The sequence below is a fragment of the Hippichthys cyanospilos genome, chromosome 17, assembly GCF_059441005.1.
Source record: "Hippichthys cyanospilos isolate Australia breed blue-spotted pipefish chromosome 17, RoL_Hcya_1.0, whole genome shotgun sequence".
In the NCBI taxonomy this organism is placed as follows: Eukaryota; Metazoa; Chordata; class Actinopteri; order Syngnathiformes; family Syngnathidae; genus Hippichthys; species Hippichthys cyanospilos.
The window spans coordinates 7,964,493-7,986,049 of NC_142385.1; the positions used below are offsets into that span (position 1 = coordinate 7,964,493).

At 40.4% G+C, this 21,557-nt stretch overlaps 1 protein-coding gene across 4 annotated transcripts in view; it reads right to left on the minus strand.

Annotated features, from left to right (window-relative positions):
* Window positions 1-21,557, minus strand: part of dnmbp (dynamin binding protein) — a 41,227-nt gene extending 19,670 nt beyond the window's left edge. For 2 of the 4 annotated variants that reach the window (XM_088439440.1, XM_088439439.1), the window contains exons 1-4: window positions 21,278-21,557; window positions 12,407-12,561; window positions 12,101-12,223; window positions 7,675-9,630 (exon numbers count right to left, since the gene is read on the minus strand). In XM_088439440.1, the coding sequence (XP_088295566.1) occupies window positions 7,675-9,630; window positions 12,101-12,223; window positions 12,407-12,551 (2,224 nt within the window). In that variant the 5' untranslated portion in view covers window positions 12,552-12,561; window positions 21,278-21,557. Of the gene's footprint in view, window positions 1-133; window positions 2,260-7,674; window positions 9,631-10,664; window positions 10,693-12,100; window positions 12,224-12,406; window positions 12,562-21,277 lie in introns of those variants that run through there. The other 2 variants (XM_088439441.1, XM_088439442.1) reach the window with 2 other exon arrangements.

Here is a 21,557-nt window from a genome sequence, read left to right on the forward strand (position 1 = left end):
GACTGAGTTTGTGTGTGAAGTTATCCGTGTAGCCTTTAATCAGTCCTCGTTTTTTTGTTTCGTGATTAGTTCAGAAGAGATTTTACAAACACTCAATGAACATTGTGTCACATGACAACATCCAGATATTTACCTTGGTTTGTCTTCCTGTTAGTGGCGAAGGGCGACTTTCTCAGGGCACTGGGAGCCGTCTTCCTGTAGAAGCTATTGCGATCTAGAGAGCCCACATAAACAGGCTTCCGGCCACGTTTCGGACCGGCGTTCCCGGTGCTTGACTCGTATCCTTTTTCCTCCTCGTTGTGTCTGTATGTGACTGGATCCTCAAAGGAGCGCATATGCCTGAGCGCTAGCTTTTTGTTTTGTTGTTCAACCCATTCCTCACAATGGGTTTTGCGTTGGTTTTTGGGATATTCCTCGTGGCGCGAATCCACAGATAAAGACCTTAAATCTCGGTATTTGTCTCTAGGTTTGTGGTGGGAATGTTCTTCATCTCTATAGTCGTAGGGTTCTGTTTCTGTCCGGTCGTGGCGGCGTTCATTCTCGTAACTGTACGAGTTCTGACGCTGATAGCGTTCATTTGTTCTGGGGTCGTCGCCCCGTCTGTGGTCGTACTTCTCATCTGTCCTGTCATCATCCTTGTACCTCGAGTAGCGGTCCCTCTGTTTATCACTGTTGCATTCATCCAATTGAGAGTCATACCGGTCCCGTTGTCTACTTGAGTAGTTTTCTTCACTTCTTCGGTTGTAAACTTCCTTGTCTTTGTAACGATCTTCTCTGCGGTCATAATCATCTGCCAAACGCCGATCATAGTAATTATCCTTGTATTTTTGCTCCCTGTAACAGTCCTCATCTCGATATTGGTCTTTTTCTCTATAGCGTTTACTGTCTATAGAAGCGTAATAGTCCCTGTCTTGAGCATAATAACGATCACGGGGATCGTCTCGCCGAGCGTCATCCCGCCGAGCGTCGTCTCGCCGAGCGTCGTCCCGCCGAGCATCATCTCTGCGAGGGTCGTTTCTACGATGATCGTCTCGCCGAGCATCATCTCTATGAGAATAATCTCTGCGAGCATCGTCTCGCCGAGCGTTGTCTCTGCGAGTATCGTCTCTGCGAGTATCTTCTCTGCGAGGATCGTCATAATAGTCTTCAAATTCATCGTTGTACCTGTCATGTCTGCGGTGTCTCCGTTCTTCGTAATAATCTCTGTCATCATAGCGATCACGGTTTCTCCGGTCATAGGTATCCATGTACTTGTATTTTTCCTTATAATCATAGTCCTCAAATTCTCTGCGAGTCCTGTGGCCATAACTGTTAGAGCTACGTTGGCTGTCTCTGTCTCTATTGTCCCGTCTTCTTTCCTCATCCAATTTGGCATAGCCTTCATGGCTCCTGCTGTCCTTTTCTTGTGGCACTTGGTCGTAGTCCTGGTTGTAATCCTCTGGGCCTTGGTAGAAGCAATGTTTGCCTTTCCATTCTGATATTCTCACATCTAGATGACCGTCCTGTGAACCTGGATGGTAGTAAACATTCTGTTCATGGGACCTCTTTTCTTTGTAAGGTGACTTCTGATGTTCGTCATATTCCCAGCTTGTTTGGTTGACCTGGCCTTGGTTATCCCATTGCACTGGCCACGGAGCGGCCACATGCACAGGAGATGGCACTGCCCCCCGTAGAGCTACCGGGCTTCTCTGCACAGGTACCATTCCGGCATGCATTGGGATTGGAACTGGGTTACCGGGCACTGCTGCCATCATGGCTTGCTGCGGGTGCCCGGAAAGAGCAGCTCCATAGCCGGGATAAACAACCTGTTGCTGCTGAAGCTGAAGTTGGTGGAGTTGCTGTAAATGTTGAAGATGAGCCACTCTCTCTCTTTCCTTAGCCCATCCGGCATCCCCTAGCTCTTCCACACTCTTCCCCCTTCTTACCGGAGCCTCGGGAGCGAAGTTCCAATCCACAGGCGCAAACATGACAGGATTGCCATAAACCACTGGGCTCTTCATGCTCTTTGTTGTTCAAAGCAGCCTCTCAGAGCTGGAGCGGTTTGGTCTTCAAAGAGGTTTATTCCTTTGCTCCAGATTCAGGCATTCCTTTACAAAGCGCCGCGGATGAGTCCACCTGTCAGGCATTTTGTTGAACAAGTGTCTCCAACTTGTTTTCTCGCTCTCCTCTGCGTGGCCTCCGTAGGACTGCCTGGCTCAAGCGCCTCCCAGCTCTCAGCGTAACTGAATCATAACCTCCCTGCTGTCATCTCAGCGAATTGTTGAAGGCAGAAAGGGAGGGGGGGGGGGGGGTGACTGAAGGAGGGGCATCCTTGAGTTAATGATTCAGTGGAGTCACATGAGTGGTGGATTAGCCCAGTAGCCACTCCCATCGTTTCAACTGGCTACTACCACAGCTTGCAGGAAAACACTGTCCTTGGGGACAAGTCTTTGATGGGAGATAGAGACAAATTCCACAATATTACTGAGTAAAACCACAGACAGTGGCATGACCCCCACTCTATCCTGTTTGCTTTGTTGTGCAATTTCCTGGTCACTTGGCTGTAGTACCTTGTAGTAACTAGAGTATGCTGATGATCCTCAACAGTAGTATGAACACAGTAACATTAATTCTTAGTTGGACAGTTTGGACTTGTCTTGAAAGTAATCATTTAAACACAAAGATAGTTAAAGAGAAAAAATAGACCATTAGGCAGAAATAGTAGAAACTGAAGTGGACAATGAGCTATTGTTTAACACTGTCCTCACTCTCAAAGACAACCTCAAACTTTCATGTGAGAAAAAACTGAGGGCTATTCATAAAGCTCGGGTATTATACACCCCCCCCCCCTTGCTCCCAATCTCATCTCTATACTACAAAGACTAGTTTAAACAACACAAATAGATGGGAAACTCTGAGGCGTACCCGTGGGACAGTGTCATTTTACCAGCAATTTAAAATATCTGAACAGTGATAAGAAACTGGCATTTGAGTTTTTTTCCATGAGTACAAATTGCCTTACAAAAATATAAACATCTGAAAGGCTAATTATGGGAGGTACACTCTAAACTAGATTGTGTCCCATGAATCCTTTGGGTAAACCAATCAAACTACAAAGGCAGGGCTTCAACTAAGGATAAAAATAAATAAATAAATAAATAGTAATAGTAATATATATATATATATATATATATATATATATATATATATATATATATATATATATATATATATAGTTCATGTTCAAATAACATCTTTAAAAACAAATCTTTCTACTTGCTATCGAATGAAAATGACATCACCTTTACTTAAGGTAACATTCAATCATGGCTCACCTGTTGGTTGTATGACGTTAATATAGGCTCAATTGTGATTGGTTGGTCTTTCCAAGAGCCTTCAGCACATGACACCATTTTCAGTCACCGGTAAGTAAAGAAATGTGTTTTCAAATGTTATTAATTGAAGATGAAAAATAATTGAGAATTCAAATTAATTTATTCAATCCAAAAGATGTAATTTCACATTTTTTAATGAGTCCAGACATTCAATCCCGAGTATTTATTAATCTTTCAAATATTTTCAAGTGCTGGGCTAAATGTGTGTCTAAAAATAGCTGGTAATAAAAAAGTTAATTACAGAAAAATTATAAACTTTTTATGGGTCGAATTGGCTAAATAAGAGAAACATACCTTTAGATGACACAATTAAGTTAGTAGCTATTGTAAACATATCTTATAAACCACCCATTCGGCATTCCGACACTTTTGTAAAAATCCTGATTTTCGAAGCTTTGATTTTTAAAATACGGAATTCATCAAATTATTTTGATTTATTGCCCAGCCGTAAAAAAGCTAACCACAGGGTCACTTTAGAGTGCCCAAAATACCGGTCAAAATAACGGGCATTGCTACTGGAATGTGGGAGGAAATAAAATCAAATTGACCAAATTTGATCCCTGGGTCTTGGAATTGGGAGGGGGCTACACAAAGAAGTGGAATTCATACCAGATGGAATTTGACGACATATACACAATGTTACAACTAAGCTCACACCAGTTTTTTTTTTCTGTAACCAATTTTATTGGTTGTTTACAATCTACTGTTTAATGTAATCGATATCATCTTAACCAACTGGATCTGTTTTTAGAGTGCAAAAAAAAAAAAACCTTAAATGTCCTCCCACTTCTTACATAAAACAATTCTAATCATCAGTCTTCCGCATCTCAGCTTTCAGATCCAAATCACGACCGAAACAGTGTTTGTGTGTGTACTACAGCATTCCTCTGGGGGTGTTAGCTTATGCAAATCAAGTTGTCGTGGGCTCCCATAGAGTAAAAGGGGTAGCGATGCCCATGTAATAAGATCATGTATCAAACTGCCCGCCGTCTTAAAGTGTCCCATTTTGTTTTCCTAGAGAGACTTGCCAAAAGACCTTGAGAACAGCGTTAAATACATTGGGCGACGGTGTCATGGAAGCCGAGACGGGGGCGTTTTAATAGCGGGGTTCAAAGAATTAAAGCAGGCTGAAGGTCAAAGAGCTTAAACACACAAAAAAAAAAAAAGAGAACAAAGACTGTTTAGGAATGCTGGTACCATGGAACCGTAGCCTACACTTTTACAGTGAATTGTCATTTTTTACATAATTTTTCACCAAAAAACCTTACCACTGTATACATTTTTGAAGTTTTTCAAGCAAAAAAAGTCGCACTCGATTGTTTGCTTTTCTATACTTTTTTTTTTTTTTGCCAAAACAAGAAAACGAAAGCCCTGATTTACGTGGTTGTTTTTTTTCTTTTTTGAACTCAAAATTTGTTTTTTTTTTTTGGGGGGGGTGCGCAAACAAAAACTTACTATGCATGGTCGTTTTTCAAAGTCTCTCTCTCTCATATATTATACATATATATATATATATATATATATATATATATATATATATATATATATATATATATATATATATATATATATTATATATATATATATATATATATTATATATATATATATATATATTATATATATATATATATATATATATATATATATATATAATTAGTCCCCAGAAAAAAAAAACCCTGACTTGTTGAGGAAAAAAAAGGCTTAACTATAAATAAACTGTACAGTAGTTTTAGCAAGTTAGCCAGCAACAAGAGGTTTTAGAAAGCCCAAACAAATACATAGATTTTGAGAAACAGAACCTAAATCGCTGGCTGTGTTACTTAGGCTAAGCTGCCATTGTTCACCCAAACGTCATGTTTTGCTCCACGCCCTACTGAAGCGTGGAAAAACACTCCTGGAGGAGTGTGTGTTTGTATGAATGACAAAAACCTTTGCTGCCACTTAACTTGATGAGAACACGCCTTGCTGCGCACTAAATGGGAAACCTAATATGACCATTTTAACAAAGCAACCATTATAGTAAATAGTAAAATGAAAGCGGATGTGGGGAGGTATTGTTTGATATTATTTTACAGGAAGGTGTGAGAATTCCTGCACAGTGACGAATTACTTGAGCACATTCCTGTCATCATACATTGGCAATCATGTAAAACTGACTCATCCGATCACACTGAGTTGGAACAAAATATCTGGTGTATATGGTAATACATGTTCGTGTTATAAAGTCAGAAAGTCTCAAATGGATTGCTAATCAATGTGACATGCAATCAACGACATATGAGTTGCCTCAATCTGAGTGAAGCAGTCATGACGTGAATAGATTGTAAACATGCCTGAGAACAGGAAACATGTGCATGTGCGGGCATCAAAAGCAAGACAATCTGTCAACAAAAAGTCATAGATATTCCATCTGGGATCCTTTATTTATATAAACAATTTGGTCATTAAAGCAGGAGCGTTAGCCAGAATTTTTTCCCTGTGGGGTAGCCAAGTATCAGGCTGAAATAAAATAATTCATTTTTATTATAGTGTATAACTTTAAATATGCAGTCAAAATAAAGGTCTTGTGCAGGTATCAAGCGTTCTAACAATATTGCCTGAATGTAAAAATGGCCCAAAAATCACATACTGTATATCAAAATTATGGGAACCTTGGGAAAAATTGGGCACCCGGGGCTTCTTAAGTTAATCAAAGTAAAGTTAATTAAAGGCTGGCAGCAGAACTGGGCGATATGGCCCAAAAATCAACTAGTTTCATCTAATTATTTCTTTATTCAATGATTCTGGCAAATTCAGATTTAAATTGAAGGAAGAAAAAGTGATTTTGAATCTGTTTTGATGTAAACATACATTCCGTGTGCCGTTAAAAAAAAAGCTATACATAGCTTATGCATAATTTGCTTAAATGCTAATTAGTAAACCACTTGCATTCTGCCACAGCGTGATCTAATTTTCCGATCATAAAATGACAAATAATTGAAATTATTGCTAAGCTCTTTCGTGTATACATTTTATTGGAAGTTAGATACACACTTTCAATGCCCAACCCAAGAACTAAACGTGCCTTAAGAAATTTTACACAACTATACTTTTAATTAACATGTGATTTCCAACCAGTGTGATACGACAGATCATAGCGATCCGATTTGACTTAGTTGAGATGGAGTGACATTTCCTACTACAAAATATGAACCATTTCTCAGTAAAAGTTGGCTAAACGTTATATAATTGCTTCAGTAGTACCACATCAATTTATAACTACACTGACAGTCCAAAATTTTTCACCCTACCTGCCACTCCGTTGGATGTATTTCCCTCAGAGAGTCCAAAGAGAAAAGCCAGAGGCCGCGTTATGGTTCTCCACAACCACACTTTGGATCCTTTTCTATAACGGGTCATGCTCAACTCGTAGCGGCCCGAGTGTTGAGTCTTCTCTCTTTTTATTCCATTTATACTGTCAGTAGTGAGAAAGGCGAGAAGGGGGAAAGAGGCCCGGATTCGCAGAATGTGCGGGACTGCATCTGGTACCTATGTGACAACACGTGGACCTGCCTCATCACAACGCTGGCCATTCGAATACACGCGTTGGGAGCCAGTCACCAAGTAAGGTAGCCGCTAAAGCTAAGATAATACTAGCCATAATGTAGGTATAGCTACGCATACAGTTTACAAATATAACGATATAAATCATTCTTGTGCCGAAATGCACACGTGACATATATCAAGGTAATTCAATTACTCCCAAGGCAGTAATGAGTGACAAAAATAAAAATAAATAATAATCAAATAAATACATTTTGAATTATTTACTAATAGCACTATGTAAAACAACTCAATTCAATCACAGACATTTTTTCCTTTTTTTAAGTTGAGAGATTCAATGTTGACACTTTTTTTAAGTGTTTGGCTCAGGGAGCATCTAAAACGGCTGGTGAATTAAGAACATGACTTAGAGCAGTGAAGCGAAAACCTTTTGCGCCCCTCTAATCGCTGCTCCGACAATAATTAAGATAGAAAATGATCTTACTATTTTTATTTTTACTTTTTTATGCAGGTTACAGGTTAGTCTAAAACTGAAAAAAATGCATTAGTGCCTGAAATGAACAACAAAATGATGCCAATCCTTGAATAAATAAATAAAATAAAACAAAAAATCACAGTGCATAATAGAAAAAAAAGTGTTTTTTCTGGCCACTTGGAGGCAGCAAACACAATTAAACAAAAGCATATTTGAAGACAGCTATTTGGTTATGTCTCCATTTGTTTTGGTAATAAAGCAGCTAATCACAGCAACTCACCTTGCAACTGCTGTTGCTCCAAGGCCAGTGTCTCCAGGGTGTAGTTGCAGAACTCCAGGTTCTCCATGATCTGCACACGGTCCGCCTCTTCCTCTTCCTCCTCCAGCATGGCTCGGAGTTCCTCCGCGGTGCGCGCGTACGCTTCCATGTCGTTCTCTACTTCTTGTAACCGTAGCAACAGATGGTAATTCTCCTCCTGCTCCATCTCTGCTTCCTGATCTTTCTCGGGTTCCGGCTGGAATTGGACCTCATCTTCCTGAGTGAAATCGGCTTGGTCAAGTAGGTCTACAGGAGGCTCATCGGGGGCAAAGAAGGTAGGGGTGTTGTTGTGGGAAGCGGCGGGTCTCGGGGTAGGTGGAGGTGGACGCAGAGCCGGGCGAGCAGGTCTGCTGGCAGGTGGCGCTTGGGGACGAACGACTTGAGGACGAGGAGGCGGTGGGCGGAGGGTCCTGCGTCTCTCCAACGAGGATGAAACAGAGCCGGACCCCCGGATGATGTCGCTCTCGTCGCTGTAGCCCAAAATGGAGAAGTGTCTGGAGATGGGAGCTTGCTGGTTAGACCCCGCAGAAGAGCCGGCGCGTATGCTAGCGTCGCTACATGCTAGGCTTTTCTCAAATTCGAAAAGCTGCTGGGAAAGTTTGGCTTCCAAATCGCTGGCCGATGTCAAAAAAGCATCCAAGGTGAGGGAAGATGGCGTGAAGCCGTTGGAGCTGGAGCGCACCTTTTGCTGGGGACGACACGATTGGCTTTCCGTATCACTGAAACTTGACTTCTTTTGTTTATGGTTTTCCACGAGGCTTAATAACGCTTGGCCGAGCGTTGCGCTTCGGCTACAGGCGGCGACGGCGTTCCCGCTCGGCCTGTGGTAGTTTTGGGTGTTGCTGGGAAGTGTGAGGCTATGAGACACTTTCTTTTGAGGTGGGCTTCTTCCGTTAGCGACGCGGTTCATTTGACTACGCGCGGGTAAGCTAGGCCGCGGCGGTGGGAGTCTCGGCCGCGGCGGTGGCATCGATTTAGGTCTTTGAGGTCTTTCATTTTGTGGGGCAACAAGTTTTTTTGTCTGAGAGCCAATCCCGATGCCCGGATCGCTCTGCCGGCTTTCATTTTGAGCCGCATTCATCGTTTTAGCTTGCCATGGCTGCTTGTCACTCCTCTCAAAGTAGTCCAGGTCCCAAATTGTATGATCTTCATATGAGGTCAATTTAAGGTCATTACCATTGGCGTATTCAAAACTGTCCTTCTCTTCTTCTGGTTCATCATGATTTGTTGCTAGGCCAGAATCTTCCATTTTGACGAAACGATGTGGAAAGATACCACGCCGCCCTCTCAGTTCCCCTTCCAGCCAGCCATCTTCCATGGTGTTGATAACCCGTATGCGGTCGCCCACATCAAAGTCCAACTCACCGGGCTCCATGGCTCGAAATTCGTACAGCGCCACTCCATAGACAGCACCTTCCACATCGTCTTCTTCCTGGACCGGCTCTTTCTGTTCCTCAATTTCCACATCTTCTAAGGCGTCTTCTTCAGTGTTTTTTTCAGCATCAGCATTGCTGAAATACTGGCAGTGTGCATGCTCCTGAGGTGACCGAAGAGGACTCAGGAGCTCCACAAACCCCTCGGGGAAGATCCCCCTGCGGCCGTCCAGCTCGCCCTGGAACCAGCCCGGCTCGGGTAACCCGGTGATGACTATCAAGTCCCCCTCGCGAAAGTCCAGTTCCTCGTTGAGCTGCGCGTGGAGACTCATGAGAGCCCGGGCTTGGCCAAGGGCGTACGCAGGGAGGTCTGAAGCCTGAGCCTGGGCCGAACGCTCCGATAGCTGCCTGGAGCGGCATGAGAGATGCAGTTCCTTCACGCAGGATGTGGGGAACACACCTCTGGCCCCCCAAGCATTATAGCCACGAAGCCAGGTTTTCCCAGGGTCCATGGATTCCCCGGTCTCGCCAACCACCAAATCACCTGTGGAAACAAAGAATAACGATGACTTACTTTCCATATCTACAACTGGGATTTTTCAACTACATCTGTAATCTACTATTCCTTTAACAAATAGAGGAATAGTACATTTTGCAAAAGAGTCACAATCAAACAATATAGCAATAAGACACTTTTTGTTCTAATTCATTTGTTTTTAATTCGAAAAGAAAACAGCACTGTTCCAGTCCAGGAAATTAAAAACATTCAATTGGATTTGCTGATATCAGAACCCCTGATCAAAGCTCATATTTACCAAAATTGCCTTCATTGCACCCGATTTGAGAAATGTTATTCTAAAGCACTTCTTTTGAAATATATATTAAAGAAATGTATTAGAAAGAGCTACTGTTCCTATCCAGGCGGCAAAAAATATTGACCATGGTTTGCTGCTAGCAGAAACCCTGTCAAAATCTCACATACTCCCGGTTCCTTCATGTACCCCTGCTGTTCTAAAACACTTTGTATAACTCATTAGAAAGGTATTTATTAGCAACTAAATGGTAAGCAAACGAATAAATCATACAACCATTTGAAGAAGAGTCACTAAAACAATTTAACAAGTTGCTTCATGTTCCAATTAATTTCCTCTTAAATCGAAAAGAAAACCACCTACTCTTTAATGTCCGAAACGCACTCACCATCAATAGAGACTGAATGTAATCAAAATAACACTTGTCATGCTACTATTTTGTTCTGCTTATTTTCAAAGTGCATCTAGGCTCAGGGGAACGACTGGCCAGCGAGAAGTTATAGGGTCACATTCCAAAGATCCTGCAGCTCCACCTCCCATTGTGTCTGGGAGCAAAACCTGGCAAAAAACAAGTAGGTGCATGGAAGTCCCTATTGGAAATGAACACGGCGCAGGGCAGACAATTTCCTATTTTGCAGGAAATGTCACTTGCTGTATCTATTTAAAAATAATAAAATATGATAATTCGGTTTTCAATGCATATTATTTTTGCCACAACTAGAACCACTGCTAACATCAAATGTTAAATAAATGACAGCAGTTTTACCCGTGTGAAGCATCTTTGCACAGACTTTGTCTTTAGTCCTGAGCATGTCGATAAAAAAATAGACATAAAAAGACTTAAATAACACAGAAGTAATTATGTTAAAACAACTCAGGGAAACTATAAATTAAAATCCGTTTACTAGTTTCATCTAAGCATCTGAGGACATCTAGTGGGGATTTTAGGGAACTAGAGGGATTCTACAGAGTGGGTACACAACAATCAGGCCAAAATGTGGCATTTCTTTCATCCTTTCTTGGATGTCCCTCAATGATTATCATGAGTGACTTCTCTGTGGTGTGAGACGTGATGAATAGGGATGGTCACCTGAGTCGGATATCTCAGCAATGTGTTTATTTTTCTTTTTTTTTTCCAAACTATCCTCACATGACATCTTTCATATATATGAGTGGTAAAGTGGTGTGTGTTCTTCAGCTGTTTCCGGTTGTGTTACGATACTGTGTAATACAAAATGTAATACTGTAGTTATTTCTTCTAGCAATATCTGTGCACCTCGAGATTTGATTATTTTGTTGCTTCCTGGCCCATAAACGCTTATAAAAACAAAAATCAATCAATTAACGTGTTCTTTTTTAACCTTTTGATTCCTCTGATTCCAATCAGCTGATAATAACATATTTCTGAACATGTGATTGGATGTGAAACGAAAATGTAGCTTCGCAAAGGACGTGTATTTTTTTGTTACTTCTTTTTTATGGTGTGCTTTGTTTAAAGATAAACACTAAAGTAGTAGTTGCATTAAATGTGTGATTGGTATTGATGGGGAAGCTTCACAAAGCATGTGTGCAGTGAAAATGAATTAAATTTGTAATCAGTGGTGAGGGGACAATGAAGCTTCATGAAGCAGCTGTTTTGTTTTTTCTTTACTCCTCTAGATGGGGGCTCTTGGTTAAAAAAGATAAACACTAGTGCAGTGGAAATGCTTTCTGTTTCCCTTGGCTCTTTGACCAAGAGTGCCATCTAGAATAGTAAACACACTTACACACACACACATAGTTGCTTCATGAAGCTTCGCTTGCCCATCATTAATGATCTGGATTGGAACATCCTTACTGATGAGTCATTTTCTTATCTGATATGCCCATAAAATGATTGAGGGAGCAATCATTAAACAATAAACTTGTTGGATGTTTCCACTGGCAAATCCTTAGCGACGACAACAAGTTGTGCCGAGTGAGCTGACTACGATATTCCAAATCGGTACGTGTAACCCACTTCAGGAATCCCTTTCAAACTACATTTGCAGGACCACAATAAAACTAAAGCAGTTTACCTGGTTGCAGTGGCATCAATTAGTAGTGCTTTGCTAAGTCAGAAAACACCATTAATTAGATATCATTTCACTAATCAATCAATAGACTTGCAATACACAGTTTCAATGTGAGATATTGACATTGGAAAAAAAAATGATGGCGTACCTCTCGTTAGGGAAAGAGTCCCCGGTTCCGTGGAGCAGAAATCATTGATGCACACGTAGAGCGGGTCGCCAGGCTTGGAGCTGGGAATGGTAACCTCTTCCACAAAGGTGCTGGGAAACTGACCTGAAGACAAGACAGCACATATGGGGGAAAACCCAACTTCCTTCATGATCTTTAGTCATCCCTGTCATATTTTCAGCAACTCGATGTCGGCGGCGCAACAACTAACGTATAAAAATCCCCTTTGTGACATCTAGGTTTCATAGTTGCAAGCTTGTGTCGAGATTTGTTTTCTGGACACTTTACCGGTGACGCCATCTTTGTTGCCGAGCAACCAGAAGTCATCCACCACGCTGAGCACCTCAATGACATCGCCGGTGAAGAGAGGCAGCTCTTCTGAGACGCTGGGGAGGAACTCGAAGACGGCGCGCACCAGCGAACCCGCTTCCATTACTCATCACCTGCAAAACACAAAGTCACAAAGTTGTGTCGCTAATAGAAAAACGCCCACATGCATACAAGTCATCAAAATAAGAATGAAAAGCAAGTGTGTGTGTGTGTGTGTGTGTGTGTGTGTGTGTGTGCGTGCTTCTGAATGTCTCAGAATTCTGACTTTAAAGTCCAACTTTATTCGATCAGACGTCCATCAGAAATACGAGAAGTCAAGATTCTGACTGAATGCTATGAGAATTCACATTTTGAAGTCTGAATTCGGACTTTTAGGGAGAATCCCAAGAAAAAAAAAGTCTGAATTTAATGAGGATTCTCATTTTTAAGTGATTGATGGAGCAATCTGAGAAATCTCACTTTTGAGATGATTCTGTCATAAAATTCTGAAAAAAATAAAAAGAATCACAGAATCCTGACTATTCTGAGAATTTTGAGAATTTATAAGTACTCACTAGAAATTCTCACTTAAAAGTCAAATTCCTGAACTGACATTTTAGCTCAGAATTCTAAATGTTCTCAGAATTCTGACTCAGAATTATAGTCTGAATAATTTAACTTTTAAAGTGTGGATTTTTTTTATCGTTATTCTCAAAATTGTGAGAATTCTCATCACAATTCTTAATTTGGAGGGACAATTTTCTAAATTCTGACTTTACTCAACTCTCACTTTGAAGTTAAATTACTTTAAAATGAAAATTCTCACTTTACAACCATAATTCAGAGATAAGAATAAGAGTAGTGTCAACTGTGATTTTCCTTCACTGACCCGAATCCCTTTCCATACAAATGCCATGAGACTCACTTAACTAATTCCAGGTGGGGATGGTGAGGCCTTAAAATCAGAAATAAGAGAAGACGGGTGCAATTTCACAGAGAATCAATGAGGTCTCTGTGTTAGGAATGACGGAGTAAGGAGAAAAAGAACTCAGGACCCATTAAGTGCTAACCTCAATAGGGCAGTTTGCGGGGCTCATCTTATCCTGGAAGTGCATACGAAATAACAAAGATGGAACCAGATGTGACCAGGTCAGTGCTACAGGGCTCATAAAAGCTGGTCAAACAGATTCCGAGACAGCTTAAAATTCACACTACAAGAGTTCCATGCCAGAAGCTGTGTATGTCCTGACATGCACAAAAGCAAAGCATATTACGAACAAGCCTTGTAGAAGGGAGGGGACTACAAGTTGTAACATTTTGACTTGACATGCAGAATGTTTGTCGAAAAACTGTCACGTGAACAAAATGGGTATTTGGGCGGCGCCTTTAGCTGCTTTTGCCAAAAGGACAAACTGCTTGTGTTTCACCTGGGCTTGCAAAGAGCCGCTGGGCTGCTGCAGCCGCTTTCTGCCGGCTAATCCAGATCTGCATGCAGCCAGACAAGCTACTTATTGTTATTTATGGGTCTGGGTGAGTGTGTCGCAGCGTTGCCTGGTGACTTTTACGCCAGGCCCAACAAAACCGCGACAGCGGGGGCCAGGCGTGATGGCAACGCTTTTTTATTGCCAGCCATGCGGAGAGCTGTATCTCATGGATCCAGTTCAATGGTTGCGCACTGGTTTCATTCCCAAGTACCACAAACAAGGAAAATTACACAATTTTACTCATTGGTCCGAAAATGGTTATTTACTACAGATAATGTTTTTTCGCTCATCAAGCTAACAGTTTCCATTTTGCTTTCACGATGTAAACAATACTCTGTCCCCGGGACAATATAAGGAAATCTTGGAGTCTAACAGAAAGGGCACAAAGAAATTTCAGAGTTTCAGAAGCATGGAGCTGCCAATGCGCAGCGTGTTTGAAAGTACAATCAAAGGTATTAAAAAATACGGTACATAAAACTTGTATCATGTACTTGCATTTGAATGAATTTTTAAGTACCTATAACATATGAATAGGCTACTTATATGTATGCCTAATACAAATACATTCAAAAGTACATGAAAATATGTTCAAATGTACCTGTAGCAAAATGCTATGCTTTTAGCTTTTAGCCTACAAGCACGTATACGCACACGCAACGCTTGTCTATTGTACTTGCAAATGTTTGAATATACTTGCAATTAACGCAAATACTTTTGAATAGAACTGCCAATACATTCAACCCCACGCAGAGATTATGAAAAGATTCTGAGGGTTCTTCTACAGGACTTAAATACAGAAGGAAACTTGTTGAATGTGTCAGATGTTTCTGACCCACCCAAAGTATCAGAGGGAGGCCGGTTTTGTTTAGGTTTGAAAATGGAAAAAAAAAGTGAAACGAGATCCTTGTTCAAAGACAAAACAACTCTGCAAACTTTGTTATGAACCTTCAAGCTCGACATCTCCACGGGAAGACCAAAACAGGCGTGTCTCCTCGAAGTCTTGATAACGGGATGAACTTTGCACATTCTAACGTAAAGTATTCTGGTTACTCTTGTCTTGCAGGAAATATTTGAGATCTCGTACTGCCAATCTTCCCAAATGGACCACAGCAGTGAAAGGGGCAGTGTACGTGAGCCGCTAAGTGACATTACGTATTACGGCTGACACACACTTCTACTGTACGACAGCTGACAGTGGGACAAAACCCCAGCTGTCTCATGTTCCTAGGACAGTCGTCCTTATCATTTTTTTTTTAAATAGAGCCTGAGAACCTGGAATGCTTTAAATAGGTCAAAATATCATAATAGGAAAAAAACAATTTTAAAAAATGCATTGGTATTTTAATAGTGAAAATGTTAAATTGTTAGTAAGTGGAAATTTTTGGCATTTGTTAAGGTCAGGTAAAGTGAACAGCTTATAGTTGAAAAATGAATTAGTCAAAAAAGATAGAAATTATAGAATTACAGATAAAGAATTTTGATGTTGATAATATTAAATATTTGATTAGTGGGAATTTTTGGCATCTGTTATGGTAAGCTGAACTGTGTAAAGTTGGAATGTTTGACTTTTAGTGAAATTTGGGGGGGTATTTCGGTGCTGAAAGAAATATATTTAAGTGTGACTTTCTGGTATTGGTTACAAATTTTGGGGGCCATCTTTTATGAGAATCTATATAAAGTTGTCAAGGGTGAATTTGTCATATTTCTTTATTTGGGGTTTGTTGAATTCTTGTTAAGTGGAAAGTTTCGACACACATTGCAGAAAGTTGATCTGCTTAAAGTTAAAATGCTTGAATGGGTCCAAAAAAAATGGAGAGAAATCTGAGAAAATCCATAAAGCATTATTTTTTTTTTTAACTTTTTCAGTGCCATGGACCAGAATACTTGTCTGTTAAAATAGTAATAAAAATATTAAGTGATAAGATTCTGATCAAATAGATTTCTTTATGGAAGGTAGCGGACACCCTTGACTAGTGCTTCTCTAATATTAAGCCAATTGAGCACTATAGTGATAACTGTGACCATTGGATGGCAGTGTTTCTATACATAAAAAACACGTATTACATACTTGTATATCTACGTAAGGAATGCAAATCAATATTTGATATGATACCACCCATGTTGACATAGACATAGCACACAAAATTCTGTGGGGCTTGAAAGATAAGTGAAAATGATAAATATACTGGCCCTCAAGAGGTTGCCTTTTCTGATAACGCTTGGCACTGAAGCAGTTAACCTTTGTGCAGTATTTTGAAAAATTTTGGATTATGTTCCTCCACATCATTCATGCAATAGTTTATCCAAGGGATGGCACACTCCTTGTCGTGTGATAACTAAGTGGTCATGCCAAGTTGAATTTTGATATGTTATCACCTTCTGGGTGAAATTTCAGCTCCCATGTGTCTTCTTTGCAACAACATGTAGACAAAATTCTGTGCAAGGGTTACATTTTGGGGGTTATTTTGATGCGGAAAATATTTTGTTCTGGAAAGTTTTGTCACCTGTCACGGTAACAGCCAAATTCCCATCCCTCGCGTAAATGCATGCGTGCAGTCGGCAGCTGCTGACAATCTGTATCCTTTGAGTCAATGCCATCCATGAGGACGCACAAGCCCTGTCCCATTCATCCCCGATCCAGTGCGCCGCAGTGGCAAACTGGCACACACACACGCACACACACACACACGCAAGCTGGCAGAAGCCTCTGGAGAGGGCTGGATATGTTTTGATACTATTTGTTGACTCCGTGGCTTGCTCAGACTGCTGAGTCAGCTGGAATTGTAAACAATACCCCAAAAGCGCCAGAGGAGAGATCTAGAAATGAAAAAGAAAGGTTCTTAGCACGTGCTTTGTAAGGTGGTGGGGGAGGGGGTCATTTGAGGGGTTTTGCTTCCTTCCTGACAGCTGTCAAGCAGGCCATGTGGTTTTCTCACCATTTCTTCCCAGTTTTAACCAAACACAGCTGCAATACAGAGGCCATGCTTCAAAACTTTGATGAAACAAATCTATTTTAAGCTCTTCGAATGCCCAACAAAGGCAACAGTCTTCTCTTAAAAGCAGGGAAAATGACTGCTTCTTGTAAAAGCAACGTCATCAATGTGAAAGGCTAAACTACTTGACTAATTGTTAGCTAGCTGAGATTTAGCATCAGAAGCAAAACAGCCAAGGCAACACATATGAGTTCTGAGACAGAGAATGAAATGTGAGGTCCGATGTGATGTAGCACTTCGTGACTTCCGCCAATTGGACAATGCATTTGGATCACTAAGTAAAATGCCTGCAATCAATAAAATTAAATGAGGGTGTAGTTGTGATGTGTTGTCATAAGCTGGAAAACTATAATTAAAAAGAAAAAAACGTTTTTATAAGACGGTACTATCTTTACCTAATTTCCTCTCAAAATCTTAATTTTGTTATAATTATTACGTTTAAAAACACATTTTCCCACTTCCTGCTGACTGAAAATGACATCACGTGTTTACGGCTCAGATAACAACCAATCCCAGCTCAGTTTACAAGCACCACATGACCACACCCAGAAAACAGTTGAGTATTCCATTAATTTAATTCATTAAAATTTAAGGAAAGTGTGATATTGGAAAAGATCTTTATTTAATTCTTTTAATGGCAGCTATTTATAAAAAAAAAAAAAGAACCTGCGAACCGAATTCATGCATTTGGAGTGACCTTATTTTGTGCCCCCCCCCCAAAAAAAAAAAAAAAAAATCACCCATTCCCACAGAAAAAAAAAAAAAAAAAGTAGTTGGCACTAATGGTGCTCCTCAGTAGGGTTTCATTTGACGTCCTTTCACGTCAATGGACTTCAAAGTGTTAAAAATGAGCTGACATTTTTTTGGGGTGGTGGGAGATTTTATTTATTAAAATGACTTACCTGTGACTATTTAGGCATTGTGTAATTGTAGTGGTCTGAAAAAAAATTCTATCAATAATTTGATCAAAAGCTCCTCAATAAGATTTCCTGTGACGTAATTTCTCGTCAATGGCGTTCAAATCGTTAAAGATGAGCCGTCATTGGTTTGGGGTAATTTTGTTTGTGAACAGTACTATTGGTATCAGTACTTGTTATCAATGACTACTCAACTCGAGTACTCATCGTGGTCTCGGTCTGAGAAAAAAATTGGATTAATCATTTCCGCTTTGATCAATTTTTATGATCGCCGTCAAATGACGTCGATGGTGCTCCTCAATTGAGTTTCCTTTTGTCAAAAAGTTTACCAAAATTGTTATCAGTGCTTGTTATCCGTCAGTGCTCAAAAATACTCGGTACTGGTCTCAATCTGAAAAATTGGTATTGATAATTTCTTGTTATTTGATAAAATTTGAAGTTTAGCGGAAAATGCTGGCGGATGAAGACAACATGTCTTCAGTTAACGATGAATCATTCTGTTGGGTGTCTAGCTGGAAATAACGGCTAAAGGATGTGTCAGGACGTAGGAGGAAACTCAGGGTGCGTCCATTGGAAAAAAAAAAGGTTTTGTATACAGCACACACTTTTCATATTTGGTGAGCAAACGTCAGGGCATTCCACAGGAGAATGCCAGAACCTCGCACAGTCCTCCTCCTCCTCTTTTCCATGTCCTTTCCCAAGCACGTGTTGAATATAAATGTCAGACACACATACCGAGGGGGACTGCTCCTTTGCATAAACATGAGGACAGCTCAGATGTCTGCGCTCACGTCGCCTGGGAAACGGCTAAGAGGGTTTTCCCTAAGAGGACCGACTAGGATGCCCGGGGATTGGCCGCACCCATAAAAGACGGCGGAGGCCCTAATAGCTTACATATGAGCCGTTATGTAACTCATCTCCTCCTCGGGGGGTGTACTCGTAACAAGATTGCGGAAGCGTGATCGATCCAGGAGGAGAAAATGTGCAAACAAGTAGATTGGGGATTGCTAGGTAGAGGTTTTGTTTGGATTTAGGGGCCATTTGTCTTATTGGACAGAAACAAGGTTTTCAGGCCCTGCTATCACAAAGAGAAAGAGTTTGGGAACATCTTCAAATTCACATGTTCTCAAAAACAGTAAGAGGTCAAGAAATTTAAGCTCTTGAAAAAGCACAGCTCTGAACTGAAAGTCATTCCAGGTCATAAAGCATCATCCACATCATAATGCTTGGCAAGAAAAGCAAAATTATTTTCTGTGAGAAGAAAGTCATTTGAGGTCACAAGGCATGATCCACATCATATAGTTGACTGAGAAAAACATCTAAACTTCCAAAACTGTTATTTGGAGAAGATGTGCAAAACCGTTAACTGGAAAAGATTTACAAAGCTGTTAGATGGGAAAGATATGCAAAACTATTATCTGTGAAGTTAAAGATTCAGATCATAAAATGTTATCCACATCATAAAGTTGATTGAGAAAATACCCAGATGAGCAAAACCTTTATTTGGGCAAGATGTGAAAAACTATCTGGACAATATGTGCAAAAATGCTATCTGTGAAATTATAATCGTTCCAGTTCATAAAGCTAAATGACAAAATACCAACATGTACAAATCTGGTATATGTGAAAGATGTGCAAAACTATTAAATGTGAAGTGAAAGCCATTCCAAGTCAGTAGCATTATCCACTTCATGAAGTTGACTGAGAAAATACCAAAATGTGCTAAACTGATACCTAGGCAAGATGTGCAAAACTATTATCTGTGAAGTGAAAGCTATTCCAAGTCATAAAGCATCATCCGCATCATAATGTTTACTGAGAAATTACTGGACCAACATGTGCAAAACTGTTCTCTGGGCGAGATGTGCAAAGCTGTTGTTATATGAGCAAGATGTGCAAAACGTTTTACTGTATAATTCAAAAGTTAATCAGAATGCTGTGTTAAGACTAGCGGGGGCACATATTGTACATTACACTTTTGGGTTGACCTCACCTGTGCAGGCACATAGAACATATAATTGTAAAATTGTATTGAAAATGCATGATGAACTTTTCGGGCAGTGACGGGGATGAATGAATGATCTGTCAGTTGATGTGGTGAGTAAGTTGATAAATTGGTTTGTATATTTTATTTGTTTTTTATTCTCCATTTACATTTTAGTTACCATTTTCACTCTATTTGAACCATGTGTCATGTTTAAGCTTGTGTTTCTGAAGAATATTTGACAAACTCATCCATTGCTAGCCCAGTTAAAATGGATATTTGAGGTCAATAGCTGTCAATGGCACCTAACACATTTATCACAATTGAAAGCTGTAAAAAAAAATATGAATTATCGGCAAACAGTTTAAATGAGTACTAAAACTCTCATCTGAAAAAAACAAAATCACCCCCAACTTGATGACTTAGTGGAGTAGAATGGGAATAATGTAATCAGAGGTTTGACTACCTTCCAAGTAAAATGCAGTTCAAGCTAAATTATCACAGGAGAATCGAGCCCCCCTTAGGTCTTGAAAAACATTAGCTGGTCAAAAAACGGGGGAGGAAGAGGACTTTTTCCCACCGCATGAATCATATTAAGGAATGCACATGCCTAAATGGGAACTCTTTATATAACCGCAGCATAACTGTCTTACATCATGTTCTGTGTTCCTTCCTCACAATCTTAACTTGACACCTGGATAAGCTTTAATTACAGCAACAAAATGAATGGAATTAAACATTCACACAGAATTTGTTGTAACGTGTAAAATAGTGATGGAGAAATGATGCTTCAAAACACAAAACAATACTGGAACAGAGCTTTTCTTTCTACCTGGATGTTATGCACTGTAGTTTCATCTGCTCAGGCACTAAAATAATTTGGGCTCTATTAAAGACAAAGCCGAGCACTTCAAAGCCAAGGATCTTCCGTTCAACTGTCAATAAGGACTCGTTATAATACCCCATTGGCGGTGGTGAATAATTTAAAGCTGGCACTGAATATTGCAGCATGACATCCCTCACCTCACTTGACAATTGCAGTGACAAGAGCAAAACACACAGACAACAGAGCAGGGGTTGCCAGGTATTTCTTAGGTATTATTCAGGCAAATTCTCAGTCAAAAGCGAGTCTTTTATGTGCCAAATTTGAGAAGCTCAAGATCTCTGAGTGCAGCTAAGCAGAACCACAAACAGTATCAACAAGTGACAGGTGAGAGACAGCAGACGGATTATTGGGTCTTGAGCACTTCTTTTCCAGGCCATCACTCATTTATAGTAGAGACTGCCAATCAGTGGAAATGCATCATTGTTTTTTTTTTCCTATCTATGCCACATATTTACAGTGACAGGCAAAACGAGTAACTGCTCCTCCACTAGGTGGCAGAAGGTTCATGTTATTAGGAACTTACACATCTCCAAAACGCATGAATATTCTTTATATTTTAAGTAAAAGGCGTGAAATCAAATCTCACCTATTCGGATGATTGAAACAACGACTTTGATGATCCAAGAAGTCAAACGAGGCAACTTTTCGTCAGCCTGCTGATGATGTGTTGGCACTCCTGAAGCAGCTTTAGCGACAAAACTGCAGATTGGAAACAATCATTGTAAAGATGGAAAGACGCTGTTCTTTTGGGGTAAAAACATATCGGCGCAGTCGGTCATGTGTCGCGGCCGATGAAGCTGTCATCCGATCAGGCGGTCAGAGGTGTTGGAAGCAGACTTGTCTTTTTGCGGGTCTGCCCTCCATGC